The sequence below is a fragment of the Urocitellus parryii genome, chromosome 15 (assembly GCF_045843805.1).
Source record: "Urocitellus parryii isolate mUroPar1 chromosome 15, mUroPar1.hap1, whole genome shotgun sequence".
Lineage (NCBI taxonomy): Eukaryota > Metazoa > Chordata > Mammalia > Rodentia > Sciuridae > Urocitellus > Urocitellus parryii.
In genome coordinates this window covers 5,292,177-5,306,023 of record NC_135545.1, presented here as the reverse complement: position 1 = coordinate 5,306,023, position 13,847 = coordinate 5,292,177, and the positions used below count along the sequence as shown (strand labels likewise).

Here is a 13,847-nt window from a genome sequence, read left to right as displayed (position 1 = left end):
GGTGGTCACAGCATGAACCCGATGCTGGGCAGAGGAGCTGGCCTCTCCTGGAGGGGCTTCCACAAGCTGGTGGCCGGCTCCTGCCCGGGTCCCCCAGCCTCAGGGGAACTTGCCTGGAGAGGCTTTCTGTTGGGAGAAGCAGGAAGCAGCGGCCCTGCAGCGCACCTCTGCTGTGGCCTCCATGTCTCGGTTTCTCTGACTTACAGGATGGGAAAGGAGGACAGAGGTGAGGTGGCTCTCTTGATAACAACGCCCCAGAAGGCGCTGGGGCCGGTTTGAGCCCAAGTCTCTCCATCCCGCAGTGGCCCCTCTCTGCTCCACCCAGCTGCGCTTTCAGTTTTGGGTGGCGATGCTTCCTGCTTCCGCAGTCAGTCCTGACTTCTCCTCTCCTCCGCCAGGCCGGGCTCTGGGGTGTCCTCACTTGCTCGTCCTGATCTCTGAGTACTCTGTGCTGCTGGTGGCCTCGCGCCCCCGAGGCATTGCCGACGGGGTCCCGTGGAAGCTGAGCGTGGCGTAGTGCATCTCCTGCTTCCCCGGGGGGACAGCGCCCCCAGCCGGGCAGGCTTGGTCCCCAGAGGTGTCGGGACAGGACTTCTGCCTGGGACCCTGGAGGGGAGGAGGGAGAAAGGCGGAATCTGGAGGCGGGCAAGGTGGGAATCCTCACCTGCGAATTCTTAACCCCGTCGCAGGGGCATCTGCTCCCCCCTACGGCAGCAGGCGCAGTCGCCCTCGGCGGCTCCGGGGTCTCGCCCTGCTCCTTCCTCAGGGTGGTCGATGCGGAGTTGGCCTCCTTGGACCCCTTGTCACCGCTTCCCGACGGGGCAGCCGGGCAGCTTTCCTGACTTGACCTGGTGCCCGCCCCCAAGCAGGTGCCTGTCATCACTGCGTGACCCCAGGGAGCCCATCGGCTTGCTCTAGAGCCCAGGGGCAGCCCCCCTCTCCAACAGCCTGCAGGTCCCGCCCGAGCCTGGTGGAGGCGTCCTGCGCCGCCCCTCCCGCTGCCCCCGGGACCTGCCCTCTTCTCTCTGGGTCCCCAGCACAGCTCTGCCGCTGCACTGCAGGTGCTGGGCCACCGGCCTGCGCTGTGACTTGACCCCACGCCCAAACCGGGCTCTCCTGGCCAGCGCTCCCCCCAGAGTGGCCGTCTTGGTGGGAATGAACCGGATGCTAGCCAGATGAGAGCCACAAGGCACCTGCCCATATAAACAAGGGCCGCCAGGTCACAGAGGGTTCTGGGGCATTCAGCAGTCCATCCGCAAAGAGGTGTCCTGCAGAAGGCACCTGTGAACAGCCCCAACCAGACCCCTCAGGTGCCCTTGGGAGCTGGGGTAGGGGACCACTCCCCAAGAGACCCCAGGTCCAATTGGGGAAAACATCTCACGGCTCAAGAGGAAGTCGGGCTGAAGGGACAAGGGCTGAGGGACATCAGATCCTGGAATTCCTCTTCTCTCCGGGTAAAAATAGGGGCAAAAAAACTGTTTTCACTTTTTCACAACCCCCCCCCCCAGAAGCTTCAGCACAGGGAAACCCAGACTGAAGCCCCACTGGGAAGACAAATTTAAAAAAAGAAAAGAGAGAGAGAGAGAGAGAGAGAGAGAGTGCAACCCCAGGATATCCTGTGATAAGTACAGGATGTGAAGGTGCAAAATAGCTTGGTGAAACGTGTAGCTGCATATTTTCAAAAAAGGAATGGAAAAATCACAAATACGTTCTTAATAACCCAGAATGAAAATTTAGATCTATAGAAAATACCAACATTTTACAGAGTAGAAGGAAGAGTGACCAAGAGATATGAAAGTGTTCTGTGTGAGACAGAGGCATTGATTTTTAAGTAAGAAAGAAGGAAAACAAAACATTAGAGAAGTAGAGCCAAGTAAAAATAAAATGTGAAATCTCCACCTCAATGACCACAATCAACACCAACAGGGTAAACGCTAGAGGGTGTCACAGGGCACTCTTGAACAGCTGCTGACACACCATGTACAAAAACCACCGCTAAAGCATAAAGATTTAAAATGTTGGGGAAAATGAGGCTTGAAAAGCATAAGACCCCATCTAACCCACCGCAAAGTTGGGTAGCTGTGTTAAGATCCAACCAAATAAACTTTAAAGCAAAACTTATCCGTGTGAATGGAAAGGAACATCATGTGTGATCAGATGTTCAATACACTGAGAATTGATGCTTCTAAAATAAATAGTTTTAATTAAAAGCACACAGATATAAGAAACACGTGGTAGATCTGCAGGGAGGAATTGACAAATATGTTATCATCATCTAAGATTTTAAGACACGTTTCCCGAATATTTGCAGATCAGGGAATCTATCAGAAAAGATCTGGATTTAAATATTACAATGAATGCACTGGTCTGGGAACTTTTATCTAGAATTTAAGAAATAAAAATGTGCATATTCTTAAGCACACAGGAAACATTATAAAACCTTATTAGGTACAGGTCACAGATCAAGCCTCAATACAATGTAAAATTCGGTATAATAAAGACCATGCATTTTCACCAGAAGGCATCTAGTTAGGATCTTTTATGGAAAGTGGTCTAAAAATATCTGTATAATTTTTTAAAACACCAAATAATGTAAGATTCCAAGAAGAAATTTTGATGAGCTCTAACATATCTGGAACTGACTGATGTAAAAATAACATATCAAAACTGGTGGTGTTTTAAAGAAATGCATCCATAACTACTTTCAAAAAGAAGAAAGAGCTATAAGTTAATAAGCTAAGTATCCCTCTTAAAAATTAGTGACGCACATCAGAATGAACGGAAGCAAGCAGAAGGCAGGGGCTGAGAAAATGAGAGCAAAACCAAACCAGGTAGAAAACAAAGGTGCAGTGAGAAAGTCAAGCATCTGAGAAGTTGGTTCTCTGAAACTGATAATAAATAAGAAGATAGTGAGATCTACCTAGAGAAAAAGAGAGAAGTCACTGGACACTCTACCAGGAATATAAAAGGGGAAGTAAACTCTCTAAACTAGTACAGAGACTGCAGAATGCACGCACACATGACCTTTGTCAAAAAACTAACATGTCCCCAGGATAAAGCTCACTGAACAACACATAAAATGACTGATCTAGGAAAATGGAGTGAGGAGACAACACCAAGCCCTTGACATCTATCAGCCTGTCAAGAAGTGAGCCATCCCAGATTCATGCACTCTCTTCCAGACGATAAAAAGGAGCGATTGTCTTCACCACCTCAATGTTATCTCAATGTGTGGGAAGCCATACGTGATTGGGCACCTCCCTGACTGGGTGCGAGGCTTTCCGGCCAAGCTGTGTCAGAACTAATCCCCACCCTTTTTAGGTGCGAGAGCCCATCCGTGTGGGGGTGTGACTGACCATTGACCCTGAGACCAATCACTGACCCTGACCTTGGAATGCTGTCCCCCTCAACCTTCATTGCATGGAATTTTCCCCTGAATTTCTTGTTCCCCAATAAAAGGCCACTCCCTGGCGTGCCCCTTCCTCTCTCCTGCTGGTCTCTTGTGTCAACCTCGCTGTCCCACCGGGTGGCTCGGGTGGCTCGAGGCAGGAGCCTCTCAGACCTGGTCAAGAAAAAGGTAAAATGAGTTTCTGTGTGTTTGCTTTGATCTCACTAGTTAACTTCTATGCTCAGGACCTCTAGAATGGAAGCTAGCGTGCTGGTCGCGCGGCAGATCAATGTCCAAACAAAGTCGACAGGAGAAGAAAGGAAGTGACGGGTCTGTTGATGTAGAGAGGCAAAGACACTAACCAGCCGAATCTACAGGGTACCAAAAACATACGCCCGGAACAACGTGGTTCTCCCAGGAAAGACAGAGTAGTTTCACCTGAGAAAAATCTTGGACAGAAGCGTGTGGTATGAGCAAGACCCAGGCTTCAATCCCCAGTACAACGACATCAACAAAAAATTGATCGTCACTAACAATGGTAATAGATTTAGGAGGGCAAAAATCCTATCCGTTGGATTTTATTTGAAATGTTCAATAAAAATTTATAATAAAAAATGTAAAGTGGTTTAGTGATAGAAAGGAATTTCCTTAACCTGAATAAGGTTGACAGAAACCAACCTAAATGGCAGGATAGTGAGTTAGAGAGTTCATTTCCCTCAAAGTCAGGAGTAACAAAAGATGCCCAAGGTCACACACTTCTCCTTGAGTTCGACTGGAGTCTCAGCCAGTGCATTAGAACAAGCAAAAGGAACAAAGGATATAAAGAGAAGAAATAAGCTGGTATGATCTTGTAGCTGACAAAAATCATCTAATTCGAAATCCCCAAGGATTCAAAGTAATACCCCACACCAACCAATATATGATGTTTTTAAATTTTAAAATTATTCAAAATAATTCAATTTATATATACAGATTATTTCAATTAATAGGATAGCTTACCAAATCAAAAGGATACAAGATAAATTAAAAATGTAATTTGAGCTGAAGATGTGGCTTACTTGTACAGCACTTGCCTAGCATCTGCAAGGCCTCAGGTTCAATCCTTGGCACCAAAACAACAATAAAAAATTAGTAATTTGAGTTTCACCCGATGAAGCTACTTAGACAATGGAGCTGGTTCTCGGCACCCAGACATCTGTGTCACCCGTGGAGGTGGGTGTCACCGTAAAGGGATGCAGTCACAGAGAAGCCCTGGGGAGCCCACCAGAGGAATTCAGCTCCATCTGTGTTGGAAAGAAAAAGCAGAAGCTCTGTGTGGACGGACAGTGAGGAAGTGAAACGCATTTGTCAGCAGTTCAACGGATCTCAGCCGGTACCCTGTGGCCAGAGAGGTGGTGCAGCTTCTGTGGCTGCAGGAAGCCAGGTCTGTGTGCTTTCACTTCCCCTCAAAGTGAGTATTCAGGAAAGTGGGTAAATTGTTGAAATCTCCTAGAAGAAAATACACCTATGGGGCACATGAGAGGAAGTCCAAAAGGATGAGCTGATTGTTGAAGAAAATAGAATCACACCTGCATCGAATTCAGCTGCTCTGACTCCGCAAATCATGACAGTCCAGGATAACACCCGTCTCTGAGATGTCATCTCTCTCTGAGAAAAGAACAGGTCAGCTGGTGCAGTGGTGCACGCCTGTAATCCCAGTGACCTGGAGGCTGAGTGTCATGGTTTAGATAGAAGGTGTCCTCCAAAAGCTCCTGAGTGAGACAATGCAAGAAGCTTAGAGGAGAAATGATTGGGTTATGAGGAGCTTCACCCAATCGGTGCACTAATCCCCTGGTGGGATAGCCGGTGATAACTGGAGAGGGTGTGGCTGGAGGAGGTGGGGTGACTGGAGCCTGCCCCTCGGATTTATATTTTGTCCATGAAGGGATCTCCCCCTCTGTCTGTCTGTCTGTCTGTCTCTCTCTGCTTCCTGGTGTGATGTCTCCAGCGGCTTCTCTCCGCCACACTCGTCTGCCATGAGGTTCTGCCTCACTTGGAGCCCCCAGGAATGAATGGAGCTGCCTCTCTATGGACTGAGACCTCTGAAGCTATGAGCCCCAAATAACCTTTTCCTCCTAAAATTGTTCTTGTCAGGTCTTTCGGTCACAGCAGCCAAATCGCTGACTGAAACACCGAGGTGGGAGGACGGCAAGTTCAAAGCCAGGCTCAGCAACTTAGCGAGACCATGTCTCAAAATAAAAAATAAAAAGGGCTGGCGGTGTAGTTCAGGGGCAGAGCATTAGTGAAGCAGGAGCGAGGTCCTGGGTTCAATCCCCAGCACTGCAACCAGTCAATCAATCAGTCATTAACAGATCAGCAGGCTCATGAAAAGACCGAAGAGTTCTTCAGCTACCAAAGGAATGAGACCCTAAATGACACCTAAGTCCTGCCTGTCATATTTTTTTATTGCCAAAAAAAATCCCTCATATTAAAAAAAAGGCTCTCACTCATCATTTAGGCAATATGAAATTTTAAAAAATACACTTATTAAAAGATAGATATTATCATAGCAACCCTAACCATATTTAGGAAGAAACTTCAAAAGAGGAACCAGCCCTGTGTGGAGAAATCCTACAACTTCCTTGAAGACACTAAAAGAGATTTAAGACGAATATACTTGTGTGGATAAGAAGGATTCATAAATAAGCAAATTCTTCCCAGACTGACAAACAGGCTCAATGTAACTCCAACTAAAACACCAACAGAAGTCTGTTTTAGAACTTGACCAACTGATTCTACAGTCACATGAAAAACAAAGGGCCAAGAAGAGCCAAGACCATTTGTGGAAGGAGACCGAGGAGGGGTCTTGCCCCACTAGACATGGGGGCCTCTCTGTTTACTCCTAGACCGTTCTGGCTTGGAGACAATAAACTTGGTCATTGCATCATAGCAGAGGCCACAGAAGGGGCCCACTCCCACAAGGTATGAGGATACATGACAGAGTGGCATGTGTGTCAACACAGGAAACACCTGTGGGTACACACTGCACACCACACACAGACACCAAGCCCAGGCAGGCTCAGCACTTACATGTGAAAAGCAAAATATGAAAATTTTACTAGAAACTTTACCCAAATATCCCAATCTTAGGATGGGAAAGATTTTCTTAAAAGACACTCAGTAGAATAAAGATGATCCATGAAGATGATCACCTTACAATTAAGAACTTACGTTCACCCAAGGTCACCTTGGGAAAAGTGAAGGCCAGCGACGCACTGGGAGGTACATATTTCCAGAAAAAAAAATTAGTGTATCAATACATAAAGCCCCCCAACAAATTCAAGTTCAATCTGACAAGAGTGAACACTCAGTAGAGGAACGGGCTCCGGATGTGGCCGGCATTGCATAGAGAGGTGTTGACATGCCAGAGAAAATGTAGAGATTTCCATCTTCCTGGACACCCAGGAAATGCAAACTGACCCCACAGTGAGAGAGTGAGACGAGAACACACTGAGACAAGTGGTCAAACCAACTTCGAAGACTGTGGGCGTACCTCCTGGGTCTCACAGGCACAGGTGGGGTGTACGTGGAGACCAGGGCTTCGGGAAAGTGCGTGTCACAATCTTGTAAAGATGGACCTTCACATACCCGTGACCCAGCCATTCAATTCCCACATGATGCTCAAGAAAAACTCCCTGAATCTGGAAACAACTCAACTGCCCATCTGTCTGAGCCTAGATAATCGACGTGATCACAAGATAAACTATTGCACAGGAGGGAAAAATAGGCTGCAGCTCTGCACAATAATGTGTCTGAATCATCAGTGTGATCCAGAGTCCACAAAGCAAGTCCAAGAAGAGTGAGCAGAACAGGGCGCCCTTTGTGGGTTGGGAAAACCAAGTGGAGTGTGCTTCTTATATGCACATGTCAGCATTAGGAAGAGGAGACCCAGAACAGCAGCCCTGGGCGGGGACCAAGCAGCCACACAGGCAGGGTGAGGTGTCAGCCATCGCCCACGCCTTTGGCCTCAGACTGGAAGGAAGGCTCCCGGTGTTTCACACATTATGAATAAAAATGAGGGAGTAAGAGTGAACAATGCTTGTTCCTGGGCTAAGTGCTTGATCAGGAACCAAGCACCGTGGGTAATTCCATCCAGGGTAACGTGGACCTGGTTCTATAAAGGGGAACGTGCTAGACAGGAGCAGGCTGAGGGAGAGCCAGCCCTGGTCCTGAAGAATGTCACCAATACAGTGAGAGGGTGGAGGAGACAGGTGAAGAGGGCATCCTGAGCCCCTCAGCACAGGGAGGCCTGCAGGACCCTGGGGACATGGAGGAGGGAGGGGGGATGCCCGCAGGGAGGGAGACAGGGTTCTCCTGGAGTGGAGGTTAGAGCTGAGGGTTAGACCAGGGGGCCTGGTGGAAAGGGGGAGGAAAGGGTGTTCCAGGCAGGAGGAGCTGTGCCTGCCGAGGCCAGAGCTGCAAGTGTGTGTCTCTGTGTGTGGACGGTGAGAAGGCCACTGTGGCTGGACCAGAGGACAGGACACAGTGGGGGCTGGCCAACAGATGATGGGCCCAGGAGTGTGGACCTGATTCTCCCAGCAATGGGGCTCTGGGTAGGCTGGAAGGTAAGAGTCTTGGGGAGAAGGTTTTGGCAGCCTGTGTCCAGGGTGAAAGGCGGAGGCGAGGAGGGAGGTAGACTGAGTGTCCAGCAGAGTTCAGGCAGGAGGATGAGTCGAGGGCCAGTTAGCTTTCCTAGAAGGAAGGCTGGGCAGACATAGCCGTTACTGGCTCCTGGAGATGAAGGGCGAGAACAGGAGAGAGGGCACCTCCTGGGTCTCTGCCAGGTGACCAGGGAGGAGCAGGTGTGGGAAATGCTGAAGGCCTCAGTGTGGACGTGCACAGACCTCCCCGCCCCGCCCCATGACCCAACGCACATCACTCACCCAGGGGACGGTGTCCATGACAGGGTCCCTGTCATCCATGACCTCTGGTTTCCCAGGCCCGTGCTTTCTGCAGGACTTCACTCTGAGGGAAGGAACACACAGGCAGTCGGACCAGCTCCAGCACAAGTGGGCAGCCTGCCTCTGCCCCACGAAGATGGAGAACCCAGCCGACCCAGAGGCCTGGACGTGAGAGAGGACTCCATCCCGTGCCCACCCAGGGGTGAGGCTGAGTGGCCTGAGCCTGCATTTCCACTCCTACAGGACCCCCTTGTACCTAAGAACTTGCGTATGAACGATCATAGGAGCGTTATTCATGATGGCCAAGAGGTGGACGCCACCCAAGTGCCCATCACATAGTGAATGGATGAAGGAAATGTGTGTCATCCGTACGGTGGAACATCACTGGAGCCTTGTTTTCTTTTTCCAGTGCTGGGATCTAACCAGAGCCCTGAGCATGGTGGGCACCTGCTCCTCCACTGGGCTCCAGCTCCAGCCCCCAAGCAGTGCCCTTTAGGAACCAAGAGGGTTGAAGCTCTGACACGGGCTGCAACGTGGGGGAACCCTGAAGACACTGTGCGAAGTGAGAGGATCCAGACGCAAAGGACTGGAACCGTAGGGTTTCACCTACGCCAAGCCAGGGACAGAAGAGGGTAGGGCGGGGGGAAAATCAGGGGGTGGGGGTGACGATGAGAGGGAGCAGAACCCTTTTTTCACTTTGGCCTCATGAAAACCTTCTAAATTGATGGTGGCGATGGGTGCGTTCCTCTGTGAACAGCTGAAAGCCCTTGAGCTATTCACCTTCAGCCCTTAGATGGCAAGTACACGCAGTATGGACCAATACGGCTGTCAGGAAGGAGAACAGAGGCCCCTCTGCATCTACTGAGCGTGGCGTTTCTGGGATCCAGGGGCCCCTCGCCTGCTCACTGCCATGTACCTCCTTGTCCTTTCCTAGTGGATTCTCATGACCTGGTGGGGCCTCAGCAGCCTTTCTGCATTGGCCTGAGCTCCTGATGCTGGAAGCGGGGCTCAGCCACAGTTTCTAGCTCTCCACCTCCTCCCGTCCCTCAGTGTGCTCCACCAGACATCTGCCTCAGCCCCTCCGTCCTGGAGATCACAGCTGCAGACAGCACACCTGAGTGGCCCCTGCCCCCACACCCTGCATGGACGCACAGATGTCACCCTGTGAATGTGACTCCCTGGGGCTCACATTCACCTGCTCCATTAACCCCCCCTGAATCCACCTGTCTGGATAATGCCGTACCCCCCCCAAGGAGCCGGGGTGCTCCTTGACTGCCATGCGCATGACCTCAGGCACCCCCCAAACCCAGGGTCTGTGAGTAGTAAAATCTTTATTTCCATCCTGATCATTGGAGGCCTTCCCCGCATCTTAAAGATCCCGAATCACAACTCCGGGACCAAGACTTACATGCAAAAGAAGAGGAGGCAGAGACAGAGAGAGAGCAGAGCCCCTGCACCAGCACCTCCAAGGGCTGCGAGCAGCACCCCTGGCCCGGGCCTTCCTGCAGAGAAGAAGGGCAGAGGACTCACTCCCCCGCTCCCGGTGGAGCCGCTCAGGGCTGGCTCAGTCAGGAAGCCAAGGGACCCACTCCCAGCCGCTTATTCCAGACCCAGCCCCCCCCTCAGATCCAGGAGCCTCCCCTCAGACACCCTGTCCCCCTCCACGACAGGCCCCTGACCTGGCAGCAGCAGGACGGTGGCACTCTGGGTGCCATGGGCGTTCTGGGCCTCACAGCTCAGCCTGAGGTCGGAGCTGAGCGCCCCGTGCAGGCTCAGGGAGCTGTTGGCCCAGGGCCCCGCGGAGCTGGAGCTGACCCTGAGGGAGGCATTGCTGCTGTTCCCCTCCAGCAGCCCCTCCCCCAGCCGCCAGTGCAGGGAGGGGGCCGGCCAGGCGCAGGAGGAGCAGCTGCAGAGCAGAGCCTGGGCCTCCCAGGAGCAGGAGGGTCCCAGCAGCCTTGGGGGGTCTGTGGGGAAGGTGCAGGAGGGTCAGCAGGTGCCCCTCCTCCAGAATCCAGATGTCCAGACCTCAGGGTTCCCGAACTCACAGGAGAGCCTCACAGAGACACTGTGGGAGCCCAGTGCGTTCTGAGCTCGGCAGGTAAAGGCCTCTCCTTCCGCAGCCCCTACTCGGGACAGGTCCAGGAGCCCAGTGTCAGAGACCTGGGAGACGTTCTGGGTGGAGGACCTCTGGAACCAGCTCAGCTGGGCCGCAGGGTTGCTGTCTGCAGCACAGCGCAGCACCAGAGCCTGGCCTTCCAGGAAAGCTGGGGGGAAAGGGGTGCTAAGAGACCGCCAGTGGGGGACTCATGGGACCCTGCTCCCAGGTCTGACTGGACCTCCCCACTGCCTTGGCCCATCCCGACTGGATTCCTCGTCGGTTCTCAAAGGCTTGGCCCTTACACCCTGGAGACTTTGGCTGCGAGTCTTGAGAGGAGGTGCAGCGTCTCACAGGGACATGTGTGGACTGTGTGGCAGAGAAAGCAGAGAGCCCTGTGGCCTTGGAAAGAGGGTAGGTCAGTGCAGCAGGACCAGGACTCAGGAGGCCATGCAGGGGCAGGAGCCCCCAGAACCGAGCCATGGTGAGGTGGGGTGGCAAGGATCTGTGGGTCCTGGAGATCCCAGTAAGAAGTGGACCTGGCAGGGACAGGGGACCGGCAGGGTCCAGAGGCTGTGTCTTTGAGAAGAACCTAGTGTGTGAACGTGGGGTGCACAGAGGGAAGGTGATGGAAGGGGACGGTTCTTCCTTCCTGCTCCTAAATCCAATTCCATTAAGCTTGAGTCCCCTGTACTTGGAGGTGGTCTCAGCTGTGGACAGGAAGAGCGCTTTCCTACCTGTGCCGTTTCCGAAGAGGATGCGGACGCTGAGGTTCTGAGGGGCATCTGGGAGGAAAGACAGGGTCCTGCTTCAGAGTGAGCAGCGGGAAGGGCGTGGGCCATGGAGGAGCCCAAGGGGGCCATGGACACCAGGAAGGGGGGGTGCTGTCCCTCTGACCCTCCCACCTGGACTCCAAGCGCTCAGTTCCACAAACTGGTTGTCTGACATTATCCTTCTACATTCCTACACACACTCACACACACTCACACACACACACACACACACACACACTCACACACACTCACACACACACACTCCCTGCTCACAATACCCTGGGGACCCCCTGGCCTCCTGCACTCACAGGACACACTGAGCTGGACGGTTCTCTCCGTGGTCACCGCAGATCCTCGCAGTTTCACCTGACAGGTGAGGTTGGTGCCGTGGTCCTGGGGCCTCGGGGTGAGGCTGAGCACTGAGGACTGGAGGGCCCCGGGGGCCATGGAGCTAGTGACCGCCCCTGTCCAGGAGAACTGGAGAGGCCTTCCCCCTTCACAGGACCCCGGCAGGCGGCAGCTCAGGTTTGTGGGGTGGCCGGACTCCAGAGGCTCCCGAGAGAGGATGACGGGCTTCTCTGTGAGGGCTGAGGAGGAGAGAGCCAGATGCCTGGGCCCCAGAGAGAGGGGACACCCAGGGGACGCTGAGAGTGACTGGAGCCTCAGGTCCCAGCTGGCCCTGGGTCCTGTACCACCTCTGAGCACCCGGCCCCAAGACCAGAGCAGGGACAGCTCTAACGTCCTGACCCTGTTCTAATCCAGGGGTCTCCACTCCCTGGGTACCATCTGGGCCCCGCCTACCTGTCACCTGCAGACTCAGCTTCTTATCTCTGTAGATATATCTTGTATCCAGTCCTATATCTGCCACCAGGACGTAGCTTCCTGTGTCCTTGTTCTTGGCGTCTCTGATGAGCAGAGAGCAGTTGTTGTCCCTGACGTCCCCAGGGAGATGGAATCGATTCCTGTATTCTGTTCTGACGTTCATGTTTGGGTTGTTTGTGGCCACAGGACCATCATAGTATGACCTGTCCCCTTCCTGGATCCAGTAGATGTAGAGCTTGCTGGGGGCACTCCACCCACTCCAGGGGTAGGAGAAGGAGCAGGGCACCAGGGCACACAGGCCAGCCTGCACTGTCACCGACTCCTGCAGCTGGAGCTTGTACCCTGCATCCTCCTGCAGGGACCCTGGGGGGACACACAGGCTCAGCTCAGCCCCGCCCCCGCCCTGGCCGCCCCTCCCTCAGCCCACTCACCTGCCCAGAGCAGGGGCAGCAGCAGCAGGGGCAGCATCCTGCATGTGCCAGGGCCGGAGCCAGTCCAGGGTCCTCTGAAGCTGGGGTGGGGCGGGACAGAGGAAGCCCTGGCAGGAAGCCAGTGGTGAGTGACAGCTGTGGTCACCCTCCAAAGGGGAACTGGTGCCTTGTGCTGCTGGTGCTGAGGTGGGGCTGGGAACCAGCTGCCTCCCCAACCTACAGTTGCCTCAGGGATGAGCTGAGGTCCCCAGAGGGTGGAGTCTTGTCCAGACAGGAGGCTGGAAGTGCCTCTCCTATAAAATGGTGTAAATCAGCAGTGGGTCATCAAGGGTGGATGCAGACGGGAAGGAGGAAGGACAGCTGGGAGTGGAGAATGTGCCCAGACTCAAGATCCAGAACCCTGAGTGGGGACCCCCTTTCCTGAGGCTCATTGAGTCTCCTCGGGGGAACAAAGAGCAAATTCACTGTCAGGAGCTGTGACGAGGGGAGGCTGGGCTGTGTCCAGGTGGTGGGTGTCCCCCCTCAGGAAGGGGGGCAAGTCCTTAGCCACACATGCACCACGTGGACGTGAACTGGCCCATAACAGGGAAGATGTGGACCCTCTGATCAGTTACCATGGCGTCTCCTGGTCCCTGGGATTTGTGTCACTGACCCTGTGATCGTCCTCACACCTGGTGACGATGTCCAGATCAGGCCTTAGAGTCGGGGTTTGGAGGACACGAAGTGCCCGAGGAGGAACCCAGACTTGGCCTATAGCTGTTCAACCTTATGAAAGTCACCTGCACTCTCTGTGTCTAAATTTGCTCATCTGGAAAATAGAGTCAATCATTGAAATGCTGGGTGAGGGTCCCTTGATTCATGTGTGTAGTGTGCCTAGGAGATGCCTGGCACTGAGCTTCATTCCTTCATTCTTCATGGCACCACAGGGCACCAGAGGATACCGCAGAGGATAAGTTCAGGATGGGAGGTGAGCCAGAAATTCCAGTGGGGAGACAGACTTGCCGATGTCTTGGGGGGCACCAGAATCAGGAGGCACCACAGCTTTGTAGGTTCAAACAGCAATTCTTTATTCCCGATCTCACACCAGCCTCCACACACGTTCAGGGGCAATCTCAATATGTCCGATCCCAAATCCTACTCCACGAGGCTTTTTTCAAGTCCCATTTTAATCTCACCAGAACTCAACGGGAACAAGCAGCAGGAACACCCTAATCCCAGCATCAATAATCTTCAACCTCAACTTCCCTAAAACTCCTATTGTCACGCCCTAAACCCAAGGACGGAGATACTTCCTGTAGGAATACACCCTAATCCTGGATCCACCCTGGTGATTGAGCAGGGTCACCTTTCTCAAACACACAAGCAAGGTCGCAGCAAATTTCCAAGGCAAGTCCATTT

General features: G+C 53.0%; 1 protein-coding gene across 1 annotated transcript; it reads right to left on the bottom strand.

Moving 5' to 3' along the window:
* Positions 1 to 387: 387 nt before the first annotated feature.
* Positions 388 to 12,512, bottom strand: LOC113177494 (sialic acid-binding Ig-like lectin 5). Its single transcript, XM_077793326.1, has 9 exons — positions 12,450 to 12,512; positions 11,998 to 12,381; positions 11,505 to 11,783; positions 11,161 to 11,208; positions 10,374 to 10,592; positions 10,008 to 10,292; positions 9,737 to 9,830; positions 8,311 to 8,392; positions 388 to 606 (listed from the first exon to the last, which is right to left on the bottom strand). The coding sequence occupies exons 1-9, from the start codon at positions 12,484 to 12,486 to the stop codon at positions 418 to 420; spliced, it is 1,617 nt and encodes a 538-aa protein (XP_077649452.1). The 5' UTR covers positions 12,487 to 12,512; the 3' UTR covers positions 388 to 417.
* Positions 12,513 to 13,847: the final 1,335 nt, after the last annotated feature.

Excerpts from the sequence above, each read along its gene's own strand:
- LOC113177494 (XM_077793326.1), bottom strand. The coding sequence starts at position 12,486 with ATGCTGCCCCTGCTGCTGCTGCCCCTGCTCTGGGCAG. Across the intron at positions 11,209-11,504 it reads CGTCCAGCTCAGTGTGTCCT|ATGCCCCTCAGAACCTCAGC; the intron begins GTGAGTGCAGGA and ends CTTTCCTCCCAG. Across the intron at positions 9,831-10,007 it reads CACCGTCCTGCTGCTGCCAG|GAAGGCCCGGGCCAGGGGTG; the intron begins GTCAGGGGCCTG and ends TCTTCTCTGCAG.